This window comes from Natrix helvetica (genome assembly GCF_964273705.1).
Source record: "Natrix helvetica genome assembly, chromosome: 2".
In the NCBI taxonomy this organism is placed as follows: Eukaryota; Metazoa; Chordata; class Lepidosauria; order Squamata; family Natricidae; genus Natrix; species Natrix helvetica.
In genome coordinates, this window is record NC_138552.1 from 16,491,679 (window position 1) to 16,515,909 (window position 24,231).

The 24,231-nt window shown below is 40.0% G+C and overlaps 1 protein-coding gene across 1 annotated transcript in view; it reads right to left on the bottom strand.

The window, feature by feature from the left end:
* ATP8B1 (ATPase phospholipid transporting 8B1) overlaps nucleotides 1-24,231 on the bottom strand; it is a 98,825-nt gene that overhangs the window by 51,092 nt on the left and 23,502 nt on the right. The window contains exons 2-3 of the mRNA XM_081945707.1: nucleotides 3,687-3,879; nucleotides 1,431-1,528 (exon numbers count right to left, since the gene is read on the bottom strand). Coding sequence (XP_081801833.1) covers nucleotides 1,431-1,528; nucleotides 3,687-3,864 — 276 coding nt within the window. The 5' untranslated portion in view covers nucleotides 3,865-3,879. The remainder of the gene's footprint in view (nucleotides 1-1,430; nucleotides 1,529-3,686; nucleotides 3,880-24,231) is intronic.

Genomic DNA, 24,231 nt, shown 5'->3' on the forward strand with positions numbered 1-24,231 from the left:
TCACGTACATGAATTTTGATTGTGTGACCAAAGTGGGCTGCAACAGCTGTAATTCTGTTGACTGGTATAAGAATAATTCATTTAGCACTGCCGTAAGTTTCAATGGTAGCTGAACAAATGGTTGTAACTGAAGGTCTACCTGTAGTTTGGGGCTGCCAGACTGTTTAATCCTGTGAATGTCCTTGAATGTTTGTTTATTTCTTGAATTTAACCCTGGGTCTTTTATTAGATAAAGTTAAATGTTCCCCTCACACATATGTGCTAGTTGTTCCCGACTCTAGGAGGCGGTGCTCATCTCCATTTCAAAGCCAAAGAGCCACTGCTGTCCAAAGACGTCTCTGTCGTCATGTGGCTGGCATAACTAAATGCCAAAGGTGCACAGAATGCTGTTACCTTCCTAACAAAGGTGGTTCCTATTTTTCTACTTGCATTTTTCAAACTGTTAGGTTGGCAGAAGCTGGGACAAGTAACGGGAGCTCACTCTGTTACATGGCAGTAGGGATTTGAAAGGTCTTTTATTTGACCACATCAAATTAGTTGTGTCTGACATTCATTTAATACCATGTTTTCCATTTTTAATTAAAGCATTTGGAACAGAAAATTAAAGCTTGGAAGAATTCTTCTTAATCAAGACAATTTTAACTTTCTCCATCTTAAAAAAGAAACCTGTATATTTTTCCAGATCCTTGAGTAATTATTTTTAGACAGGAGTCTATTGTTTTTTTCTCAAATAAATGAATCTTGTTTTTACCATGATGTTAAATCTTATTATTTAGTAGACAGATATATTGCTTTTCTTCCTCAGCTAAATTCCATGTCAATGTATGAGTTATTCCATTAATTTCAATTAAACTAAAATACAAGGAAATCACCTCCAATTTAGCTCTAACCACCATTTTTAAAAGAGTAGCTTCCAAAAGGCCACTGAAATGCAAATTGAATTCTCTGGCACAAAAAAAGGGTTAATGGCATTTAGAAAATAATTAATTAAAACTGTAAAGGGTAAATATCTTTTTAGATGAAGTCTTATTTGAGAATGAATACGACCAGAGCATTCTTAGGATTGATGGAAACTCCAATGCAGCAACCACTAGGCTCTTCAACTATATTAAATGCCAGCTGCAATGCATGTGTATTATATTAAAATGAACATTAGGGCATCCAGTTTCTCTCTTTCTTCTCCTTAAAACATGCTGGCTAAATACACTATAGTAAGAACTGCACTCCAATACATCTGGAAAGTGTACCTTTTGCAAAATCTGGACTAATGAATCCATGACTGTACAAAACAATTAATCAATTAAGATTTTCTCTTTAGATGAGAGGCTTAAGAACTATTGGAAACTATTACGTAATCAATTAAGATTTTCTCTTTAGATGAGAGGCTTAAGAACTATTGGAAACTATTACGTACAGAGATGTTTACTTACCGCGTATTTACTTTTCTGAATACAAAGGAATATTGTTTCCTTAAATTGGGGTTGCTCATAGAAAGCTCTATCATTTGCTTTAACTTGCCAGCTGCAATCTGAAAACACAGCAAAATATTTAATTTGTAAATACTTGGAAGTAGAGGATGGGTTTTCCTTCTATATATTATAGAAAGTCGGTGTCTACCCCTCCTAGAAGAATGAAATATTTTGGGAAATATTAAAAAGGCAGAATAGTATACTTCCCCAAAGGGAGAAATGGAGAAACATGTTTTTTTAGAGGCAGAAAGCAGCCCTCACTTTCCTTAAAAGCCCACAGCATATGTCAGCACTTAAGAGATAAAGAGTTTATTGAAAGAGGAAGACAAGTAACCAGATGGCTCTATTCATAGGCAAAGCAAATACTGCAGGCAGAAATCCATGCAAGACAGGATATTTTGAAAGTCCCTGCAGCAACATCTGAACAAAGGCAGAATGGTGGGATTAGAAACAGCCCCCTCACCCAAGAGCCAAAAGAAGGATGAAAACCATTAAGCCACAATTGGAATTGCCTAACATCCTTTAAGAACACAAGCCCCTTCATTGCACCATCTCAGGGCAGTCCAAAGTCCAAACTTCACCTGGGAGCTTGGATAAACAATGAACCAGATTAGCTCAGACAAACGCCTAGGATTTCCATTTCCTCTTTGCCTATAGCAGGGGTGTCCAAAGTTGGCAACTTTAAGACTTGTGGACTTCAACTCCCAGAATTCCCCAGCCAGCTCTGCTGGCTGGGGAATTCTGGGAGTTGAAGTCCACAAGTCTTAAAGTTGCCATGTTTGGACACCCCTGGCCTATAGAGCCAGCTATGACCTCTACATAACCCCTACATGACCCCATAGGAATCTGACATCAGCCAATAGAATACATGTTCTTGCACAGGAACAGGAAACTCGAGTGCAAAGCCCAAGAGAAGGTATTTTTAAAAAAACCCACTCTCAACTCCATTTTGCTATCAATAAACCATCTTTCCAACCAGCCTCCAAGTTTCCATTGCCTTTCTCCCCGCTTGGAACTGAACCAGATGAATATTTCTTCCCACAATACGTATTAAGTGGGAGTGTGCACTACGCACCCTCTTTTTTTAAAAAAAAAATCAAGGCAGCTGCACCATTTGCAAAGCTCAAAAGGCAAAAGATTTGCATTATATCCTTGATTTTGCATACATTCAGAAATATCTAGATGCTGTTCAATTTTGCTTTAATAAATCAAAACTAGCAGTACTGATGTGTAAAATTTGCAGTACAATATATGTAGTATTGACAGAGAAATGCTAAAGATGGGAGAACAGGAGAGCTGTTGAATGTTAAAATTAATTTTACCTGGAGGGAAGGGAAAGGACACCTTACTAAAAAGAACCACAGGTATGTTATCCATTTGTCTTGTCTTTTTTGCTGAAAAGCTTGCTGAAAAGTTATTGTAATGTTATTGTTTAACATTGTTATTGTATAAGTTATTGTTATTGTAATGACGCATCTATTTGCTAAAATTACTAATTTACTAAGTCCAATTGAAAAACTGACATAATCTAACCATTGTTTTTATGCGCCTTAATCCTCATCCACATAAGTATTTGTTACTACTTGTTCATGAATAATGTTCCCAAAATATATCTCAATTAATGTACTGAATTTTGATGGGAGAAAAATCTCCTTGATAAGCTCTTCTGTGTTGTAAATGTTCTGAATTAATTATTGATTTATGCCGATGGAAGTTTTTATCTGTTCATCAAAATAGGCATGGAAAAGTTAAAGGTCCCAGGCATCTAACAAGATCTAAATTAGATTACCTATTAAGTTTGTTACTGGGCAACTAATTGATCTACTTAAATGATTATCCTATATTTCCAGAAGGACATGATAGCAATGCTTCAATATCTAAGGGGTTGCCACAAAGAAGTGGAAGTCAAGCTAATGTCCTGAAGGCAGGAAAAAGAAGCAATGGATGGGAACTAATCAAGGAGAGAAGCAGTTAGAACAATTAATCAGTGGAACAATTGCCTCCAGAAGTTGTGAATGCTCCAACACTGGATGTTTTTAAGAAGAGATTGAACAATCATTTGTCTGAAATGGTAGAAGGTTTCCTACCTAAATAGGGGGATAGGACTAGAAGACCTCCAAGGTCCCTTCCAACTCTGTTATTCTATTCTTCTCCAAAGAAAAAAACAATTCTTCAAAATAATCACTAGCCTTTGGTAATAATTTCTTGCATTCTCACCTTTTCGAAGTGTCTCTCGAGTTGCTTCCACCTCTCTGTTAAAACGGTTTTGCTCTGGCTCAACCTCAGGTTGAGTTTCCAAGTCATCTTCTGTCTCATCATCGCTATAGGGAACCTCCTCATCATTGGGCTGAGAGTCTTCATCAAAGGTCGTTTCAGAGTCTCTTTCTGAATTCATCCTGACGAGAAGATCCTGAGAAACAAAAATAAAAGCAGATCAGTATCAACCTGCCAATTCCTTCTTACCACTTTTTCATCAGAGCCAATTTGACCATCTGAAACAAATCTACTTAATCTATGCTTTACAAAGAACCTATCTCAGGGGCTGCCACAAAGAAGGAGTCAAGCTATTCTCCAAAGCATCTGAGAGCAGGATAAGAAGCAATGGGTGGAAACTAACCAAGGAGAGAAGCAACTTAGAATTAAGGAGAAATTTCTTGACACTTAGAGCAATTAATCAGTGGAACAACTTGCCTCGAGAAGTTGTGAATGCTCCAAGATTAGAAATTTTAAAGAAGATGTTGGATAACCATTTGTCTGAAGTGGTGTAGGGTTTCCTGCCTAAGCAGGGGGTTGGACTAGAAGACCTCCAAGGTCCCTTCCAACTCTGTTATTCGGTTCTGTTCTGTTCTATTCTATTCTGTTCCCTTATCATTCAGGGCCTCTGCAGGGCAAAACTTCTGTAGCTAGCAAATCGATCAATCAATAAGTCAATCGTTATGATGATGTTAAATCTTATTATTTACAATACAATACAATACAATAGTAGAGTTGGAAGGGACCTTGGAGGTCTTCTAGTCCAACCCCCTGCCTAGGCAGGAAACCCTATACCGTTTCAGACAAATAGCTATCCATCATCTTCTTAAAGACTTCCAGTGTTGGGGCATTCACAACTTCTGGAGGCAAGCTGTTTGGTAGATATATTGCTTTTCTTCCTCAGCTAAATTCCATGTCAATGTATGAGTTACTTCGTTAATTTTAATTAAACTAAAATACAAGGAAATCTGACCTTGAACCCCAACCAGTCATGTTTTTAGGTGCCATTTCTCTTTCAAAACTTATCAACAATTTCTATATGGAGAATCTTCCTACGGATCAATTAAGTGGGATAGTAAAGTAAATTCACTTGTGAAAATGTCCTATAAAGGAACTTAGTCTTGAATCACTACAATTTTAGTGCATTGCAGGAAAATAAACAAAAATCATAATTAAAAAAACCTACAGTTAAGAGGCCAAACTATAGAACTGGGACCTCTCTTGGGACAAGCACCGTTTTTTTCTAACATTTAGCCTTATTCTAGCTAGGCAATGGAGAACATGGTTGCTAGCAAATAGTTCTGGACGTAGAGAAAATTAGACACTGGGAAATTGTAACAGGCTGTGGCAGAGGTGGGTTCCTACCGGTTTGGACTGGTTCAGCCAAGTAGGTAGTAACTCAGCCTACCGCATCCCCTAACCGGTGGCGCCATCTTGATTTTCGATTCTGTGCATGTGCAGAACAATTTTCATTGCAAAAATGTATTTTTTCCCTTTTCTAACATTGTGCGCATGCGCAGACCTTTTTTAGGTGCAAATGTGCCCACGTGGGTAGCAAAGAATTTTGCACGCCAAACCGGCAGTAATGCTGGCAGCAACCCACCCCTAGACTGTGGGTTCCCTTCTTACAAAGAGGATCTCAAGCAGTGGTGGGATACGACCAGTACGCCCTGGTACAGGCATACCAGTGCCTGCTGGGAGCACCAGGTACCGTTCCGGTACGGTGCTCCGGAGGGCCAACCTTCCCACCCGCATTCCTTACCTGTATTTGAGCCGATCAGGGCTTTCATGCACGCGCACGGAGCGTACAGCGCCTACGCAAAGCTCCGCCGAGCAGCTGGAGCGTCACGGAGCTGTCGCGGGCGATAAGTACACATGCGCATGCTGCACACGTGCATGTGGTGGACGTGCAGCCCCATTGCACTGCACCGGTTGCTACGGGATCCGGAACCCACCACTGATCTCAAGGGATCCCACTGACGGTGACAGGACAGACCAACAGGTCAGCTTCCATCAAATGACTCAAAATGTATCATAATTAGAGACAGAGAAGCTCAGACTCTCAGATATGCTGGGACAAAACCAATTTGCATATCAATAATTAACAGGATAGCTTTGGAAATGTCTATATGCAAAAAAAGTGTGGATGCTCTTGAATTGATAGATTGAAATATTAATTATGTATGCTCACTTTATAAAACATGATCAATTGTAGTAATAAAAGTGGGGAATAACAAAAGAGGTTGCAGAACCCAAGATAAATAATTTAAGGATCTTAAAAATCCAATTAATGTGGCTGTGCTGTACCATTTCCTCTCTGCTCCCTCTCTACTAATGTTATGTACAATGGTCTGAATCATCATATAAAATATAGACAATTAATTAAAGCTAAATAAGATTGAAACTTGGCATGTCCTGGCCTCCTGGCCAAGTCAGCTCTGACCAGGCCCACATATTTGGTCTAGGACAGGGGTGTCCAAACTTGGGAACTTTAAGACTTGTGGACTTCAACTCCCAGAATGGCTGGGGAATTCTGGGAGTTGAAGTCCACAAGTCTTAAAGTTCCCAAGTTTGGACACCCCTGGTCTAGGATAACAAAAACTGGTAAAACTTACTTATCATTGTACTGTACCTTTTGGTTCTTGATGAATGTATCTTGTCTTTTTATGTGCACTGAGAGCATATGCACCAAAGATAAATTCCTTGTGTGTCCAATCACACTTGGCCAATAAAGAATTCTATTCTATTCTATTTAATTAAATCTTATTCTATAATATGATCTTCTTCAGACATGGGCCCTACAATTATTTGACACCAGAGTTCCCAACAGTCTGACTGATTATGTTGGCTGGAATTGATAGCAGTTGTAATTTGTAGCACCTGAATAACATTATATTGGTAAATATGATCATGATATATTGATCAACATTCAGGACAAATGTTTAGCATTCGAATCATTGAAACTTGATATGGATAACTCAGAATCTTCTTCAACATTCAGAACAAATAAGAGCACGGGTTCCCTTTTGTGTAACCATGTTACACCAATGATTCTCAACCTGTGATCTATGGACCCCTGGGGTGGGGGAGGGCACAACATTGTCACGGAGGGGAATGCAAATCCAATATCTATTGGATTATACAATGTCGGAAGAGCAGGTAAAGGAAACCATGTTAGCATGTATGGAGTAGGAACTTTGGTTACAGCATGGATTTGGACAATTGGGAAAGAAACAGAAAGTTAACTTTAGCCATCTCGTATAAAGAAAACTTATATAAGTTGTTCTACAGGTGGCACATCCCACCCACAACATTAGCTAAAATTAACAAAAATTTATCACCACGATGTTGGAAATGTAATGCTGCACTAGGGACCTTCTACCATATGTGGTGGGAGTGCACGAAAGCTAGGGCTTTTTGGCACCAGATTAGAAAGTATTTGGAAGAGATGCTAAATCAAAGGATGGAGTTGAGACCAGAATTATTTCTACTAGGGATCACAAAAGAAAAACATGGCAAAGGTGGACTATATTTAATGCTGCATATTTTAACGGCGGCAAGACTGTTTTTGGACAGAAATGGGAAAATAAGGAGACTCCCTCAGAACAAGAAATAATAAATAAGATACTGACATGCACAGAGATGGGCAGACTGACTCTAGAGCTCAAAGTCAAGGGTGAGATGGAATATCACAAAATCTGGGACAAATAGTATCAATGGTTAGAAACGAGGGAAAAAGGCCAGGACAGAAAAACACAGACAAGTTAAGAATATGGTAAAAAAATACGGTATTAAGAATGTGTGATATGTAGAAATTGGACAGGTATTTGTATGATTAGTAATTATATAAAAGAAAGGATCAACAGACAGGTAATCTGACTGACTACATACACCTATGTAATGGATATATAATGTAATTGTTATAAGATCTAATCGCTATATGGAAATGTTTATGCCAGAAATGTCGCGCTATGCCCCATGCTTTTAATGTTTATCTAATTAAAAACTTTATTTCAAATGTTATGTTTTAAATCTTGTGTTAGGTGTTGGGGGTCATGGGCCATGATCCGTGGCCACAAAAATATTTAAAGGGAGTTTAGGGTGAAGAAAAGTTTGAAAACTACTGCTTTACACAATACTTTAATCATTACACCAAAGTATTTTAACTTAAGCAGGCAATATTAAACCAGCATGGTATAGAGCAGTGATGGCGAACCTATGACACGCGTGCCACAGGTGGCACGCGGAGCCATTTGTCAGGGCATTCGAGGCCCTGTCAGCTGGCCAGAGGGCATGCGCGCGCTGGCCACCTGAGTTCACCATTTTTAAAAGCCATTTTTCGCCCTCCCCAGGCTCCAGAGGCTTTGTAGGAGCCTGGGGAGGGCAAAAAGAGCCCCCCCGGATGCCCTCCAGAGGCTTTAGGGACCGTCCGGAGGCTTCCCTTAAGTCTTCGGAATGCTTAAAACGACTCTCCGAGCAAACCGGAAGTCACTTCCGGTTTGCTCAGAGGGTCGTTTTGAGCATTCCAAAGGTGTCAGGGAAGCCTCCAGACAGTCCCTGAAGCCTTCGGAACGCTTAAAATGACCCTCCGAGCAAACCGGAAGTGACTTCTGGTTTGCTCGGAGGGTTGTTTTAAGTGTTCAGAAGGCTTCAGGGAAGCCTCCGGACGGTCCCTGAAGCCTCCGGAGGGCCTCCGGGGGGCGGGGGGCTCTTTTCGCCCTCCCCAGGCTCCTATAAAGCCTCTGGAGCCTGGGGAGGGCGGAAAAAGCATGTAAAAATGGGGGGAGCGCCTGTTGTGCACGCATGCGCACTGGGGGGGGTCGTGCATTGCATTATGGGTGCGGCATGCCCGCACACGACCCCCCTGCGCTTCCCTCACTTGTGGCACGCGAGCCAAAAAAGGTTCGCCATTGCTGGTATAGAGGGCTAGGACTGGGAGACCCAGATTCAAATTTACTTCCCCCCCATGGAAAGTCAATGGATGAATGTGCTTCAGGCACTGGCTAGCTCACAAAGTGGTTTTTGCAAAGAAAGGTAGGGAAAAAAACTACATACTATATGCCACCGTGATGGAATGTAGTCTGGATTCCCAGGAGCGCATTCCAGAATAACAAGAGACAGCACAGTTGTCCCTAATAGTTTCCAGAGGATACTACGTTGTCATGGTGCAAACAGCCTGCTTTAGTTTGACAGGTGAGAAAGAATAAAGGAAATTGCTTAGAGTGTCACAACATGTCTTTCTTGGTTTTTGGAACCTGGCAGCCATCATGAGTTTGTGAGAAAAAGAGGAGTCATCAATCATCAAACAAACAAACAAACAAAAAAAAGGCCAGCTGAAACTCTTTAGAAACTTGCACACAGAATGAAAAAGAAAGCAAATAATTCCTGTGTGTTTGCACCTGCCTGTTTGTATGCGTGCGTGTACACAAAATACTGCAAGGTAGAAGTCTCCAAGACCAGAGCTCGTTTCCATATGATAATAATTATATCCAGGGATTGGCTGCTGGGGGTTAGCAGGGGTTCAGAAGAACCTCTAGCTAAGATTCCGTGCAGTTCAGAGAACCCCCAAATCCTACTCCTGGCTGGCCCTGCGCACCTCGCCTCTCCCAGGAGTCCCCACGCAGCTGGTTTTGGATGCAGGTAAGTGCAGAACGCGCACAGAGGCTCAGGGAGGGCGAAAAATGGGCCTACTGGAAATTCAGGAAGGGTGGAAACAGGACCGTTTCCAGCCTCCAGAGGGCCTCTGGAGCCTGGGGAAGACGTTTCCCCCCCCCCCCCCCGGAGGCTCGAACAAAGCCTCCAGAGCTCGGGGAGGCAAAAATGCCCTCTCCCTGTCATGGTGTAGAAGCCTACTAGGCCACACCCATCATGGCTGTGGCCACCTAGCAACCAGGCAGAGAACCCCTTGCTAAACGTTTTGAAGCCCACCCCTGATTATATCTATTATAAAAGTTAATATTGGTATTTGTACTCTCCTTCCTCCCGGAACTCAAAGGATCTACGCAGAATTTTATTCCAATGTGATTCTCGCATCATGATAAGTTGGATGAGTAAGTGTGACTGCCCCAGTTAACCCAATGAGCTTTTTGCATGCTCAGGTACAGGCTGTAGTAAGAGAGGGATAGAATCAAGATCATGTGAAGAGTTAGTGCCACTTTATTAGGCCTTGGTGAGGCCACACTTGGAATACCGCATCCAGTTTTGGTTGCCACGATGTAAAAAAAAGATGTTGAGCCTCTAGAAAGAGTGCAGAGAAGAAGAACAAAGATGATTAGGGGACTGGAGGCTAAAACATATGAAAAAGAGTTGCAAGAATTGGGTATGTCTAGTTTAACAAAAGGAAGGACTGGGGTGACATGATAGCAGTCTTCCAATGTCTAAGGGGCTTCCACAAAGAAGTGGGGAGTCAACCTATGCCCCAAAGCACCTAAAGGCAGGACATGGAGCAATGGATGGAGCACCGGGGAACTACCAGAGGACTGGAAAAGAACTGATGTGGTTTCCATCTCCAAAAAAGGGAAACAGATCCAGGAAACTACAGATCTATCAGCCTGACCTCAATACCAGGAAAGATTCTGGAAAAGATAATCAAGCAATGAATTAGTGAACACCTAGAAGCAAACAAAGTAATAGCCAGAAGTCAACATGGGTTTGTCAAAAACAGATCAAGCCAGACTAATCTTATTGCATTCTTTGACAAAGTGACAAAATTAGTGGACCAGAGTAATGCCGTCGATATAGTTTACTTGGACTTCAGTAAGGCATTTGATAAGGTAGACCATAACCTACTACTAGATAAAGTAGAAGAATGTGTGTTGGACAGCATCTCCACCAGATGGATTCGTAACTGGCTGACCAACCGCACTCGATGTGTAGTCCTCAATGGAACTGCATCTACATGGAGGGAGGTATGCAGTGGAATACCCCAAGGCTCTATTTTGGGCCCAGTACTCTTCAACATCTTCATCAATGATTTGGATGAGGGAATAAATGGGGAACTCATCAAATTAGCAGATGACACCAAGCTGGCAGGAATAGCCAACACTCCAGAAGATAGGCTTAAGATACAGAAGGATCTTGACAAACTTGAACATTGGGCACTATCTAACAAAATGAAATTCAATGGTGAAAAGAGTAAGGTTCTACATTTAGGCAACAAAAACGGAATGCACAGGTACAGTATAGATGATACCTTGCTCAATAGTAGTAACTGTGAAAGGGATCTTGGAGTTCTAGTGGACAACCATTTAAATATGAGCCAGCAGTGTGCAGCAGCTGCCAAAAAAGCCAACACAGTTCTAGGCTGCATAAACAGAGGGATAGAATCAAGATCATGTATAGTGTTAATACTACTTTATAATGCCTTGGTAAGGCCACTCTTGGAATACTGCATCCAATTTTGGTTGCCACAATGTAAAAAAGATGTTGAGACTCTAGAAAGAGCGCAGAGAAGAGCAACAAAGATGATCAGGGGACTGGAGACTAAAACATATGAAGAACAATTGCAGGAACTGGGTATGTCTAGTTTAATAGAAAGAAGGATTATGGGAGATATGATAGCAGTGTTCCAATATCTCAGGGGTTGCCACAAAGTAGAGGGAGTCAAACTATTTTCCAAGGCATCTGAGGGTAGAACAAGAAGCAATAGGTGGAAACTAATCAAGGAGAGAAGCAACTTAGAACTGAAGAAAAATTTCCTGACAGTTAGAACAATTAATCAGTGGAACAGCTTGCCCTCCCGAAGTTGTAAATGCCCCAACACTGGAAGTCTTTAAGAAGATGTTGGATAGCCATTTGTCTGAAACGGTATAGGATTTCCTGCCTAGGCAGGGGGTTGGACTAGAAGACCTCCAAAGTTCCTTCCAACTCTGCTATTGTATTCTACTATAGAATACTCTGGGGGGGGGGGACAAGCAAAAAATGGCCCGTTTTTAGTCAAAAAAGGGCATGGATAGCTTTCAGGAGGTTTTTAGAGTGCTCCTGGGAGCTGGGGGGCAAAATTGAGCAAAAAACACCCTGTTTTTCGCTCATTTCCTTCCTCCCCAGCCCCCAGGAGCACTCTAGAAGCTTCCTAAAGGCTCTGCACGGCCATTTTGGTGAAGGGGCGGGGCTTTGGGAGGCCAAAAATGCTGTATTCAGTGTATAAGACACACCCAGATTTTCAGCCTCTTTTTTGAGGGAAAAAGGTGCATCTTATACTCTAAAAAGTACGGTATGTATGTATGTATAAAAATAAAAATCAGGAAACACCACAAAGTTGAAATCTTGAGCTCAGCTCTTACCAACTTCATGGGCCCCATTGGCAACAATATGGTAATGATTTTGCCATTTTCTTTCTCAAGGATGTTTTTCAATTTCAGTCTACAATGTACAGTCAAGTATTTCTTGACTGTAGGAGTAATCAGACTTATTTCTGTTCTGATTTTTTATAAACAAAATTGGTTGTTGATCAGCTGAATTTGCTCATAGAGAGAAAAAGATATTTTTGGAATAATTAACATAGTTTAAAATAGAAATATTGCTCATATCTGTGGGCTGGCTGTAATTGGGTTGCCATTTGGTAATTGAGAGGGGCATTTTCCTAGGTTCCACCAGATAAATTTCCTTCATAATTGGGAACCTCAACGTTCTGCCTTCCTACTCTGGTGGGCCAAGTAGAGATATGTCAACGTTCCCAACTCAACATCCTTACTGTAAGTTCTACAAGATACAGCTACAATACATCTAAAAAGCACCAGGTTCATAAAGGCTGGTGGAATATCTGGGTAATACTTGGCACTTTTAATTTTATCTGAAATGCTGGCAAACATTTATTTTAATTCTAAGTATCACAAAAGAAAAGACAGGACAATAGATGTGTTCAAAAACAATTTTGCATTAAATACCATTGTCCCATTCTTCAAAGAGACAAATGTATCATAATTCAGGTCTTCTTTTTCTATTCTTCTGCACTACCTGCCTTTAATCAAGGTTTCATGCCTCAATTTTATAAACTCCACCCTATGAAGCTTTCTTTCTATCTGAACTCAAATAATACCCATAGATGCACTTCTGTACCTACATTTTCTGCAAACACTGGCTGACTTATATTGTAGGGAGTGGCATAGTTAATGCCTAACAGGGTTATGAAAAAAAAAGGAGGGGGACCAACTGTTTTACAATTATTTGGGCTGCGTGTTAGATGTTCTCAAAGAAAAGAAAGTTATGACCTTGACGGCTTCCTCATAAAGATACTGAAAAGACAATTAATTCAACTCTGCAAACTGTCTTACACACCCACAGCAACCAGATCCTCCTTTTCCATTAAAATTTGACACTTTTGTAAAAGAACAAGCATCCAGCATGCAAGTCGGCAGTCCTTTATAATTTCTTGTATAAAACTGCATACCTTTAGAATGAGAAGAAATGTGTTCTTTTTCCTCCCACTAATGTTTCACTTAACAAATTAAGACACTATAAAAAAAACATTGCCTCCAGAAAAGTTTGTGTTAACTTGTTTCCTTCTTTCCTCAACAGGGGAATGCTTGTGGGGTACAGATAGTCCTCGACTTACAACCACAATTGAGTGCAAATTTTTCCATTGCTAAGTAAGGCCATTGTTAAATGAGTTTTGCCTCATTTTACGATCTTTCTTGCCATGGCTGTGAATTATTGCAGTTATGAAGTGAGCAACACAGTTTGTTAAGTGAATCCGGCTTCCCTGTCGGGTTTGCTTGTCAGAAGTTCGTGAAAGCTGATCACATGATCCTAGGACACCACAACCGTCATAAGTACATGCCAGTTGCCAAGCCTTCTTCTAATTTTGATAATGTAATCGTGAGGATGCTGCAATGATCATAAGAGTGAAAAACTGTCTCGAGTCACTTTTTCCAGTGCCATTGTAACGTCTAATGGTCACTAAACCAATGGTTGTAAATTGGGGACCTCCTGCATATAGTATGCCAGTGGCTCTGGATTCAAATTCTTGGTATCTCTCAGCAGGTTTAGCAGAGACCAAAATCTAAGGGAATTGTTGCAAGGTATGTAGTATCCAGCAATGATATTAGATAACACAAGGCAGGGGACTCACAATGTGAATAGTAATAATCCAGAATCAGGGTTTCTTCATCTTCATAATCATTCAATATTATGGTAAAGGTTACCCTACACCAGGGGTGTCCAAATTTGGGAACTTTAAGACTTGTGGACTTCAACTCCCAGAATTCCCCAGCCAACAAGTCTTAAAGTTCCCAAGTTTGGACACCCCTGCCCTACACAGTATAAGAATAAGATGTCTGTGATTGGTATGATGTTTTTGTATAAAAGGCATTTTGTTTTCTCGCTGAATAAGTTAAGCAGCTTTTTAAAAAAGAACTCCTCTATTTTATTTTGTTTTTTAAAGTGATGTAGCAAAAAAAAAAAGGATTTTCTGTGTCTGAAAAGCAAACAGAATATAGAACTCTAAATTTGAATTCAATAATCTCATTCCCAATGATGTTTCTTCCCATTCTAAACAGTTTAGTCATGCCGGCCACATGATCACGGAGAAGTCTTTGGACAGTGCTGGCTCTTCGGCTTTGAAACGGAGATGAGCTCCTAGAGTCGGGAACAACTAGCACATATGTGCAAGGGGCACCTTTGCCTTATTTTATAAACTTAATTTTAAAATGATGCCCTTAAACTCAGCAGTCAGTAGCCCACTCCCCAGTTTGATTACGCAAAAATATCCTTTTGCAGAGAAACATCCTTTAATCTATCATGAACCTCCCTGCATTTAGTTCCAACAGAAGAGCTCAAATTATAAGATTGTGAAAGAGGAAGACAACACTTTTGTCTACTTTTCCCTACAAGTGACCCTTCCTTTAAGCAACCTCGTCAGGATTAATTGGTTGGAAGGGAATACTTCATTCCCACCTCCACCATATCCTGCAGATCACCCCTTCAATTTGCATATCTATAGTAGAGATTAAACCATGTAGAACATCAAACACCAGAGGAATAGGTGAAAAGGCAAGCATTGAAAGTGTCTTCAGAGTTTAACAAAGGAGGAAGGAAAAACTGAAAGAAAAGCAGTACTGCAAAATCACACCTCCCACAGTTCAAACATAAATACGTAGCTGTTACCCACCCTTTTAACACCTGTGGGTATCTAGGAGCTACACAGTTTAAGACATCCAAGTTTAACGCATTTTTACTGCTTTTTTATCATTCAGATATTCACCAATGAAGGCAAATATACATGTCTCAGGATAATGTTGCAGAATCCAATGGTGAGAGATCTGGTCCGGGTGACCAACTCAGACTGGATTCTGCATTCAGATTGTGATTTGATTTTTTAGCATTGTCTATTAAATATTGCTTGAGTTCTTACAACCCTACGTATTTAACCAATTTAGTGATAGGCAACCGTTTCACTCCACTTTCTAATTTTCTGCTGTGGGTCATATCACTGTCCTATTACTTTTACCTGTGGGCATTTGGCATGGATATTTTAATTAAAGGATTGCACAAAAAAATTAGGAAAAATACCAACTTATATATATGGCTGATGTATGTCACTAATAAGTAGCACATTTTTTCTAACAAGAAATCCAAATAGCCGCACAAATTTGCTGCATTAAGTTTGCTTATGCTTCAGCTGTTCACGAAAAGAAAATCCCTTTGAGTTCCTATGTCTTACTGATAATTATTTCAAGTTTTGCAAATAATGAGACTAAGTGTAATAGAACGTATTTATTGCAAATGAGGAAATCTGAATACAGAATTCAAATAAAAGAGCAAAGATCATACTGAGACACACAAAGCTATTAAGGAAATTTCAGAAAAGTATATTCCGGTTTTTAGACTTTGTACATTATAGACTTGCTGGCACCCTGGCATAAAGTTAATATCCTTTTGTTTCTTATAAAGTATTTCATAACATCAGTACTTCAGGGAAAGAGAAATCCTTAAAACTAAACTGCACACTAATATGAAAAAAAAATGAAAATGGAATTGGAAGTTATTTTTAATTCCCATGTTTGATTGATCAATTGATTGATCAATTATGTAGCATAAAATTGATGTCAACTCTTAGTGAACATATAGATTTTTCTCTATGAAAGTCTGATATACAGTATCATATTAAGAGAGTACAAAGAAAACCCATTATCTCTAATATAAGCATTCCATGATGTCTATTATTTATTATCTTATATTCTGTCCTGGATTGGATTGACCTATTTTATTTATCTGTTAATGTTTAATATCCTGTTTCCCCGAAAATAAGACCTCTCTGGATAATAAGCCCAATCGGGCTTTTGAGCGCATGTGCTAAAATAAGCCCTCTCCAAAAATAAGCCCTCCCTGAAAATATTGCAACACAGCACAGAATACTGAATTTTTCTCCAGAAGCTCAGTATGCTCTCCATAGTATTTCCTTTATTTTATTTTTATCTATATATTTTGCCTATTTAAGAAACACCCATCTCGTTCAAAGAGGGACTTTGGGTGGCGTACGATAAAATATTAAAACTTAAAAACAGTGTACAAAATTTAAAGGAGGCAAGGAATATTAAAACAATTGATTTTTATGCACCCCAAGCAAGGCTACAGAGCAGAGCCATGTTTTCATGCTTTTAAGGATGGTTTGGAGAGTGGGTGTCCACCTCATCTCCGGAGTGGGGAGAAGTGGGCAGGAGTAACAACAGAGAATACTCTCTTCCTAAACCCTGCTACTCAGAGTTCTTTAACCGATGAGGTCCACAACCAATCTTCCCTGCCTGACCGGATTCTGTCAGTAACCCCACAAGACAGGTCAAGTTGAAGGAATGTTTGTCCATGATTCACCAATTACTTTCATGGCTGAGCAAAATCTTGAATCTGGTTTTCTCTGGTCTAATAATACTTGAGCCATCATAACACACTGCCTTTCGCAGTGTGCCTGGGGCTGCGTAAATATTTACTCTGGCTTGTCCAACAAGCCAAGGAAATTAACAAAAAAATTGTTTAGTGGAGTTACGGAAGACAGTTCCATTTTTGTTTTATACTAAAAAGCATAACCAACTTGGACTGCCCCCGAACAGTAGGATTGGCATTTTTATCTTTTATTTTTAGCTTTGAACTTTAAAACCAAAACAAAACAGAAAATTGCACTGCCATGTACAAAACGTTGCTGTTAAATATCAGTATTAAAATACTGGAAATGAAGAGCTGCAAAAATCAGAGTATCTTATTATTGTTAGCTATATGTATAATAATTTTGCATATACAGCCAGTAAAATGCTCTACCCCAAAACAAGTTAGAGAAATATTTAGCATAACTATACCACTTGCTACCCTGTTCCCCCGGAAATAAATAAGTCCAAACAGGCTTTTGAGTGCATGCGCTAAAATAAGCCCTCCCCCGAAAATAAGCCCTCCCATAAAATATTTAAATGCATGCGCAGCCGGTTCCTGCCATTTCCTGGGGGGAGGGGGAAACGTGCCCCATACACCCCACATGCAACTGCCATCCATGCGGAACTGCCTCACAGAGGCCATTCCCGCAAACCCTAACTACCACACTCCTTCTCTTAGTGGCGGCCGCAAAAAGAGCAGCAGGCCCAGCAACGCTAGGGCTGGCAAAAGTGTGACAGAAACAGAGACAGAACTTCCGGCCCTCTCTGGATCAGCTGATCCACAGACCATGGGCCGAGGTTAAAGAGCCTCCTGCACCTCAAAAGTACTAAGACCACTCTGAAAATAAGGCCAAGCACTTATTTTGGGGGTCAAAAGAAAATAAGACCCTGTCATATTTTTGGGGAAACACGTTAGTAATAGCAAGAAATGAAGCAAGTGAATCTCTGACAGTGAATGGTTTGGTAAAGAATGGATTCCTATTGATAATTTGGTCTGCATCAGTGGTGGGATATGACCGGTTCACACTTGTACGGGCGTACTAGTGCCCGCTGGGAGCACCAGGTATCGGTACGGTACGGTGTTCCAGAGGACCTCCCCGCCTGCCAGCCTCCTTGTTTGTTTGTTCGTTTGTTTTATTGGATTTATATGCCGCCCTTCTCCCAAAGGACTCAGGGCGGCGTACAACATTAAAAAACACACATCCCGAAAGTTACATCCTTACCTGTATTTGAGCCATTCGGGCTTTCGAGCAAGCGCATGGAGCATACAGCGCCTGCGCAACGCTCCGCCAAGCAGCTGGAGCATCGCGGGCGGTAAGTATACATGCAAGCGCTGCATGCGTGCTGTGCACATGGTGGACGCCCAGCCCTGTTGAAGCGTACCTGTTGCAACGGGATCCGGAATCCACCACTGGTTTGCATGTATGTGAAAATATATGCATTGGCATACACTCAACAGTTGGTACACCTTGTCCAAACTATGTACTACAGGCAGTCCTTGGCTTACAACTATTCATTTAGTGACCTTTCAAAGTTACAACGGCCCTGAAAAAAAGTGACTTATGATCACTTTTCACACTTATGGTCACTGCAGCATCTGTGCAGTCATGTGATCAAAATTTGGATGCGTGTCAAGTGGCATGCAATAATGACAGATGCAGTATCCAGAATCATGTGATCACCTTTTGTGACCCTCTGACAAGCAAAGTCAACGGGGAAGCCAAGTTCGCTCAACAACCGTGTTCCTAACTTAATAATTGCACTGATTTGCTGAACAACTGTGGCAAGAAAGGTCGTAAAATGAGATGAAACTCAACGATCTTGCTTAGCAACAGAAATGTTGGGCTCAATTGTGGTTGTAAGTCAAGGACCACCTATATGTGACCACTCTTTTTCAAAAGTTACTTTTGTTGTTCCTGCACCAGAGAAGAAACCATTATTCTGACTTGTTGCTTGGAGCTAACAAGATCCCTGCTCTACCTGTTTCTTTAGATTTTTTTTTAAAAGAGAAAATAAAAAATATGAAAAAGTAGCAAAATAAAAAATAGCCTCCAGCTTAACATTATTTCTAACAAAGCTCCGAAGACCTTAGAAATAGCCTTAGAAAACACGATGGTATTATTTGTTTTCTTATATGCAGTTGTTTTGTAATTGAGTACATTCAGTCATTTGTGAGGTTATGAAACCAATAACATGTTTACCCGTTCCAAAAAATGAGAGGAATTACTGATTAATTCAATGTAATGGATTAATACATTTGCAAAGCCGTATCAATAAAAATATACAATACAATAATACAATAGCAGAGTTGGAAGGGACCTTGGAGGTCTTCTAGTCCAACCCCCTGCCTAGGCAGGAAACCCTATACCATTTCAGACAGATGGCTATCCAACATCTTCTTAAAGATTTCCAGTATTGGGGCATTCACAATTTCTGGAGGCAAGCTGTTCCACTGATTAATTGTTCTAACTGTCAGGAAATTTCTCCTCAGTTCTGCTTCTCTCCTTGATTAGTTTCCACCTATTGCTTCTTGTTCTACCCTCAGGTGCCTTGGAGAATGGCTTGACTCTCTTCTCTTTATGGCAACCCCTGAGATATTGGAACACTGCTATCATGTCTCCCCTAGTCCTTATTTTCATTAAACTAGACATACCCAGTTCCTGCAACCGTTCTTCATGTTTTAGTCTCCAGTCCCCTAATCAAATAATGTTGCTCTTCTCTGCACTCTCTCCAGAGTCTCCACATCTTTTCTACATCGTGGCGACCAAAACTGAATGCAGTATTCAAAAGTGTGGCCTTACCAAGGCATTATAAAGTGGTATTAACACTTCACGTGATCTTGATTCTATCCCTCTGTTTATGTAGCCTAGAACTGTGTTGGCTTTTTTGGCACTATCACAACAACACTTTTTGATTTATCTTTGGTTGTATGCTAAGTCCCAGGACAAAGATCTGTAATTACTTTGCATAAAGATAAGTCTTGCCCAGCTAAGTATTACATTAAATCAATCTTTTTCAACCTCGAATGGAACTAACACAGTCATTGGGATAACATGTATTGATGTTCATTCAGTACATCATAAAGAAATCAGATTGGGAAAAGCTAAATTTGATAAATAAGTTTACCATTGCCTCTTTGAAATCCACAAGTCATTTTATCCATAAAACAGGTAAACACAAAATGATGGAGGGAGGGGAGTTAAACTAAACATATAGAAATGTTATTCCTCGGCCAAAACACTGTAATATTGCCACCTTTTCATCCAAAGCTGAAACAAATTGAGGCCTTTGGATCCCTTCTGGTAGTTAAAATTAATCCAACTCTTTGAATGTATCCAGAAATCATTGCAAATTCCAACCTGGTTTAATATGATTTCTGAATAAATTAATTTTCCCACAATAGGCCAAATGCCAAAATAATTAAACAGGCTGAGATAGCCCAATGCACAAGGTCACTAAACCCACCCAAGCAGAGAAAAATACACAAAGTTAAAATCAGTCTAATGTATCAATGGCTGATCTGTTTTCAACTAAGCTTATCTGATCCGACTTGAACTGATCTAGTTAAACACGTACAAATTTGGTCATTGTGATCTAGTTTCAAAAAGCCTGCACAGTCCCCATCAAGGAAGACTCCTTAATCCATGTCAAATCGGATTTTTTATATATATAAAAGCAAGGATCCGAACAAGTTCACGAAAACAATGAAGCAGTGCTGCTTCTGAGATGAGCACCAGACCCCAGATAATTTCCAGACTGAAGTAATGGTCCCTTGAGAAATATGATCTATTTGCTCTCCTGTATCTCAGATACTGAAATACTGATCTTCTCTACTCAGAACTCCATCCATCCATCCATCCATTGTCAAGGATGTACTAGTTGTGATTGAACAAAGTCCAGGAAATATTAAGACTCAAATACCTGCCCTGGGTTCATTCAAGCACTGAGAGCATTATGTCTATGGGGTTCTTTGAAAACCAAGCTCTGCCATTTTATACGTTGACCTCTATCTGAATTCTGACAACAGTTCTTGCCTAACCCCTCAATCTTGCTAGACAGACTTGAACCTTGTGTCTTGAACTTTGGAGAAGATCTTGCCTATTGATTGCTTTATTTCCCACTGGTTTTCTTTTAAAACCATGAATGGTATCATGACTTTTTATACCCTTTGATTCTTATCTTTACCTTATCTCTTAGTTGTGAGAGGTATGAGGATAGTTCCTATAACTGATTATGCTGCAAAATGGAAAGGACTTTAATCCCTAACATTTATTATGTGCTATGTTGCTAAAATGTCATATAAACCGCTTAACTTCATTATCCCCCATGCAAATCAATTCCTGCATTCTGTTGATACAACATGGAGCATTCCTACACAACACCAAGAAATATAAACAAATGCACACACACACACAAACATACACTCTGTTGTATATTGTTATACAGGAGCAAAGAGAAAAGGGTACCTCATTTTTAAAAGCTTACAGATAAATAAATGTAACAGCTCCAATTATTTACCAGCAACACAGAAGAAGCTTCAAACCTGCTCTGTGGCATCTAACAGAACTTCCAAAAATGAACTCTTCTCTTCATAAATCCTTGTAATTGCAGTGGGAAGTATAAACAACATTGCCTTGAGCTAGACTCCTCATTTCGGAAACTGGGAATACTGTGGTATTCAGAGTTTTACATTCTATGTTCCATGTTTTTATGGTCTATTTTAAACCATAGAGCCGTGGCGGCTAAGAGGTTAGAGTGCAGTACTGGAGGCTACTTCTGCTGACTGCCAGCTGACTGCAATTTGGCAGTTCGAATCCCACCAGGCTCAAGGTTGACCCAGGTTTCCATCCTTCAGAGGTAGATAAAATGAGGACCCAGGTTGTTGAGGGCAATAGGCTGACTATAAACTGCTTAGAGAGGGCTTTAAAGCACTGTAAAGAGGTATATAAGTCTAAATGCTATTGCTATTTTTCCATGTGTGCTACAATACGTGAGTGCACCTGGCAATCCCAAAGCTGCATTTCAATTTCTTTGCAAGTTGCCAGGTCATCCAATAGGGTGAAAACAGAGAAGTGGGGAAGCAGGGTGCATTGGATTACTTGTCTTAATTGTTGAAAACACAACAACAAGAATGAAGGAACAACTTCTGCTATTGTTATACTGGCTTTTCTCCAAACAACAACAACAACAAAAACCCAGTGAGAACACACCACCTACGCATCAACAGATCAAAAAGAGATTCATTGTGATCCTTTGTCCGACCAGAATTCTCATCAGAAATACCCTAAAATAACACAACTATACTTTCAGGATGCAACTAGATAATTACCGTTTCTCTTAATTCAGCCAAGAATCTACCACAAAATTTCCCAGAGATATTGAGTTAACCCAATGAGTGTACAACAGTTCGTATACAGTACTCAAAAATGAAGGAAAAAAAGTGTTTTTGAAGTATTCTAAACTCCTCATTCTAGATTCTTCTATTGGAGCATAGTGTGCCTTCAGAAGAAGATCACATGCCCAGGACTTCAGAAAGCTTGAAAATCTAGTCTGTGACTGTTTAAGAGACATATAAACACGTTTTCAGTTTAGTTTAGTGGTGCTGACTGCTTGCAAAAGTATTTAGCCAGAAGAGCAAGAAGATGAGGCCAAGAGGTCTGTTGAGTGACGGGATGGGATTAAAGAAGCACACTATTCTCTATTACTGTTAAGTGGATTAAATATTTTCAGTTTTGAGATTATGTTATATAGCCTCTATTTTTATGTTATGGGCACTCACAGCAGCAACAATATTTAAAAGTGACAACTTCTTCAACAAGGCAACTTGACTAGCAAAGCAATATGAGGTTCTGCCAAGTATGTGCCTGATAATATCCACTCTACCTGGAATCAAGACACACCTAATTTAACTTTGGCAAGCATACATCCTGTCAGTTAAATTTATAGCTATTTATTTAGGCTTTCATATAGGAACCTGGGACCGTTTGATTGCATTTGGCAATAAGGATTGTTGATTTTAGACCGACTCTATTCAATCAGAATATAAAACTTGACAAAAGACACAGATAGAAGAAAGAGAAGGCAACCACTTCAAACTTGTTTACAACCCCCCTATTTTCCTATACTATACTAAATGTTCTTCCCCAGACTCATTTAATATTTACCTATTTAAAATAAATTCGGACCTGCCCTTCCACTGTAACATGTTTGCGAGAAGTTGAAATGTAGCAGCTTAAAACAAAGCATTTACCGAACAATATGTCATAGATGAGAATTAGCATCAAATCCCCTACCTGTTCCATTTGCCCGAAACTCATGCTGTCGCTGAAGCCATAATCCAGGAAAATAAAATCTCCAGCACTGGATGCCCAAGTAATAAAAGTTTAGCTATTAAGCTTTACCTCCGTGAAGAATGTACGGCCGGGCAGCTGCCCAACCACCAACTAAGACAAGGCTGCCAACTACACAGACTACTTGTCTTTTTCTAATATCCACCACGTGCCAAAGTAGTCAGAAGAACAAGCTTTCAGACTCATGTGTCAGCGACACATAAATCCTATGTTATTGTTATTGTTCTGGTACTGGCATGAGTATGAGAAGTTAAGTGACAACAACTCATTCTGTTTGGTGTCCTATAAATCACAGATAGTAATGTCTCTGTGATTCTAAAACAGCTCCTGACATAATGGTTTTAAAAACATGGACCATGTCACCAAAATCTCAGGTAACTGGTTGCTGAGAATTAAGATCTTTCTCTACAGGGGCAATAAATGTATTCATAGATAACCTTCCAAGATGGAAGTTTAGCCAAGTTAACGTCAACCAAATTGCCAGATATCCAACAGCAAGTATATCCAGTTTCATTTCAGAGAATATCTGAATGAATATGGTGGGACCCATTCTGCTTAGTTCTTTTATATAAATGAGCAATAAATAAATACAACCTCACTATAAACAATGAAAAAACACATAAACGCCATTGTTGGAGTTAGGATAACTACACAAACAGGTGCATATAGATCTGTTTCTACTATTAACTTGTAAATCTTTAGTGATATTCTAGCAATCTCTTTGATCCCACCCATCCAGTTTATCCATTGTCCTCCCCTGCTTCCCTCAGTCTTAAAAAATGTAATCATTATTTAATTATTTTGCTGTTTCCAAGCACAGTTTCTTCTTCCTGATCAGTCTGTCTGTACAACAATTTGGATTCAAAGAAAAAAAGGGTGATGCCAAGGGCACCCAGGTGTGCCTTTATTATCTTGTTAAACCAAAAGTATTTTTTCTAGAATGGTGCATGACCCCAAGAAGAATCATAGATTCTTTAAGAGTTTTCTATAGGTGCTATATTTTTAAAATAACTTCTTTGAATCTGGATCACTGTACAGATTTACTGTGAATATAAAATATTCCCTTCTGGACTGGACTCCTGGTTCATTTAGGCCAGCCATTGTTCTCACAGTGGGCAGCCAACTGCACAAGGAAGCAAAATCATCTGCCACTAAAAGATCTGTATCAGGGATGTTTCACTGAGGGCTGCATCAGGGTTGTGTTTGACCTCAGGGGGGCACTGTGGGCATCGCCAGGGTGGGCATGGCGAGCTCGATGTCATTCGTGTCGGGGCGCCTCTGGTGGTCCAAGCGCTCTGCCAG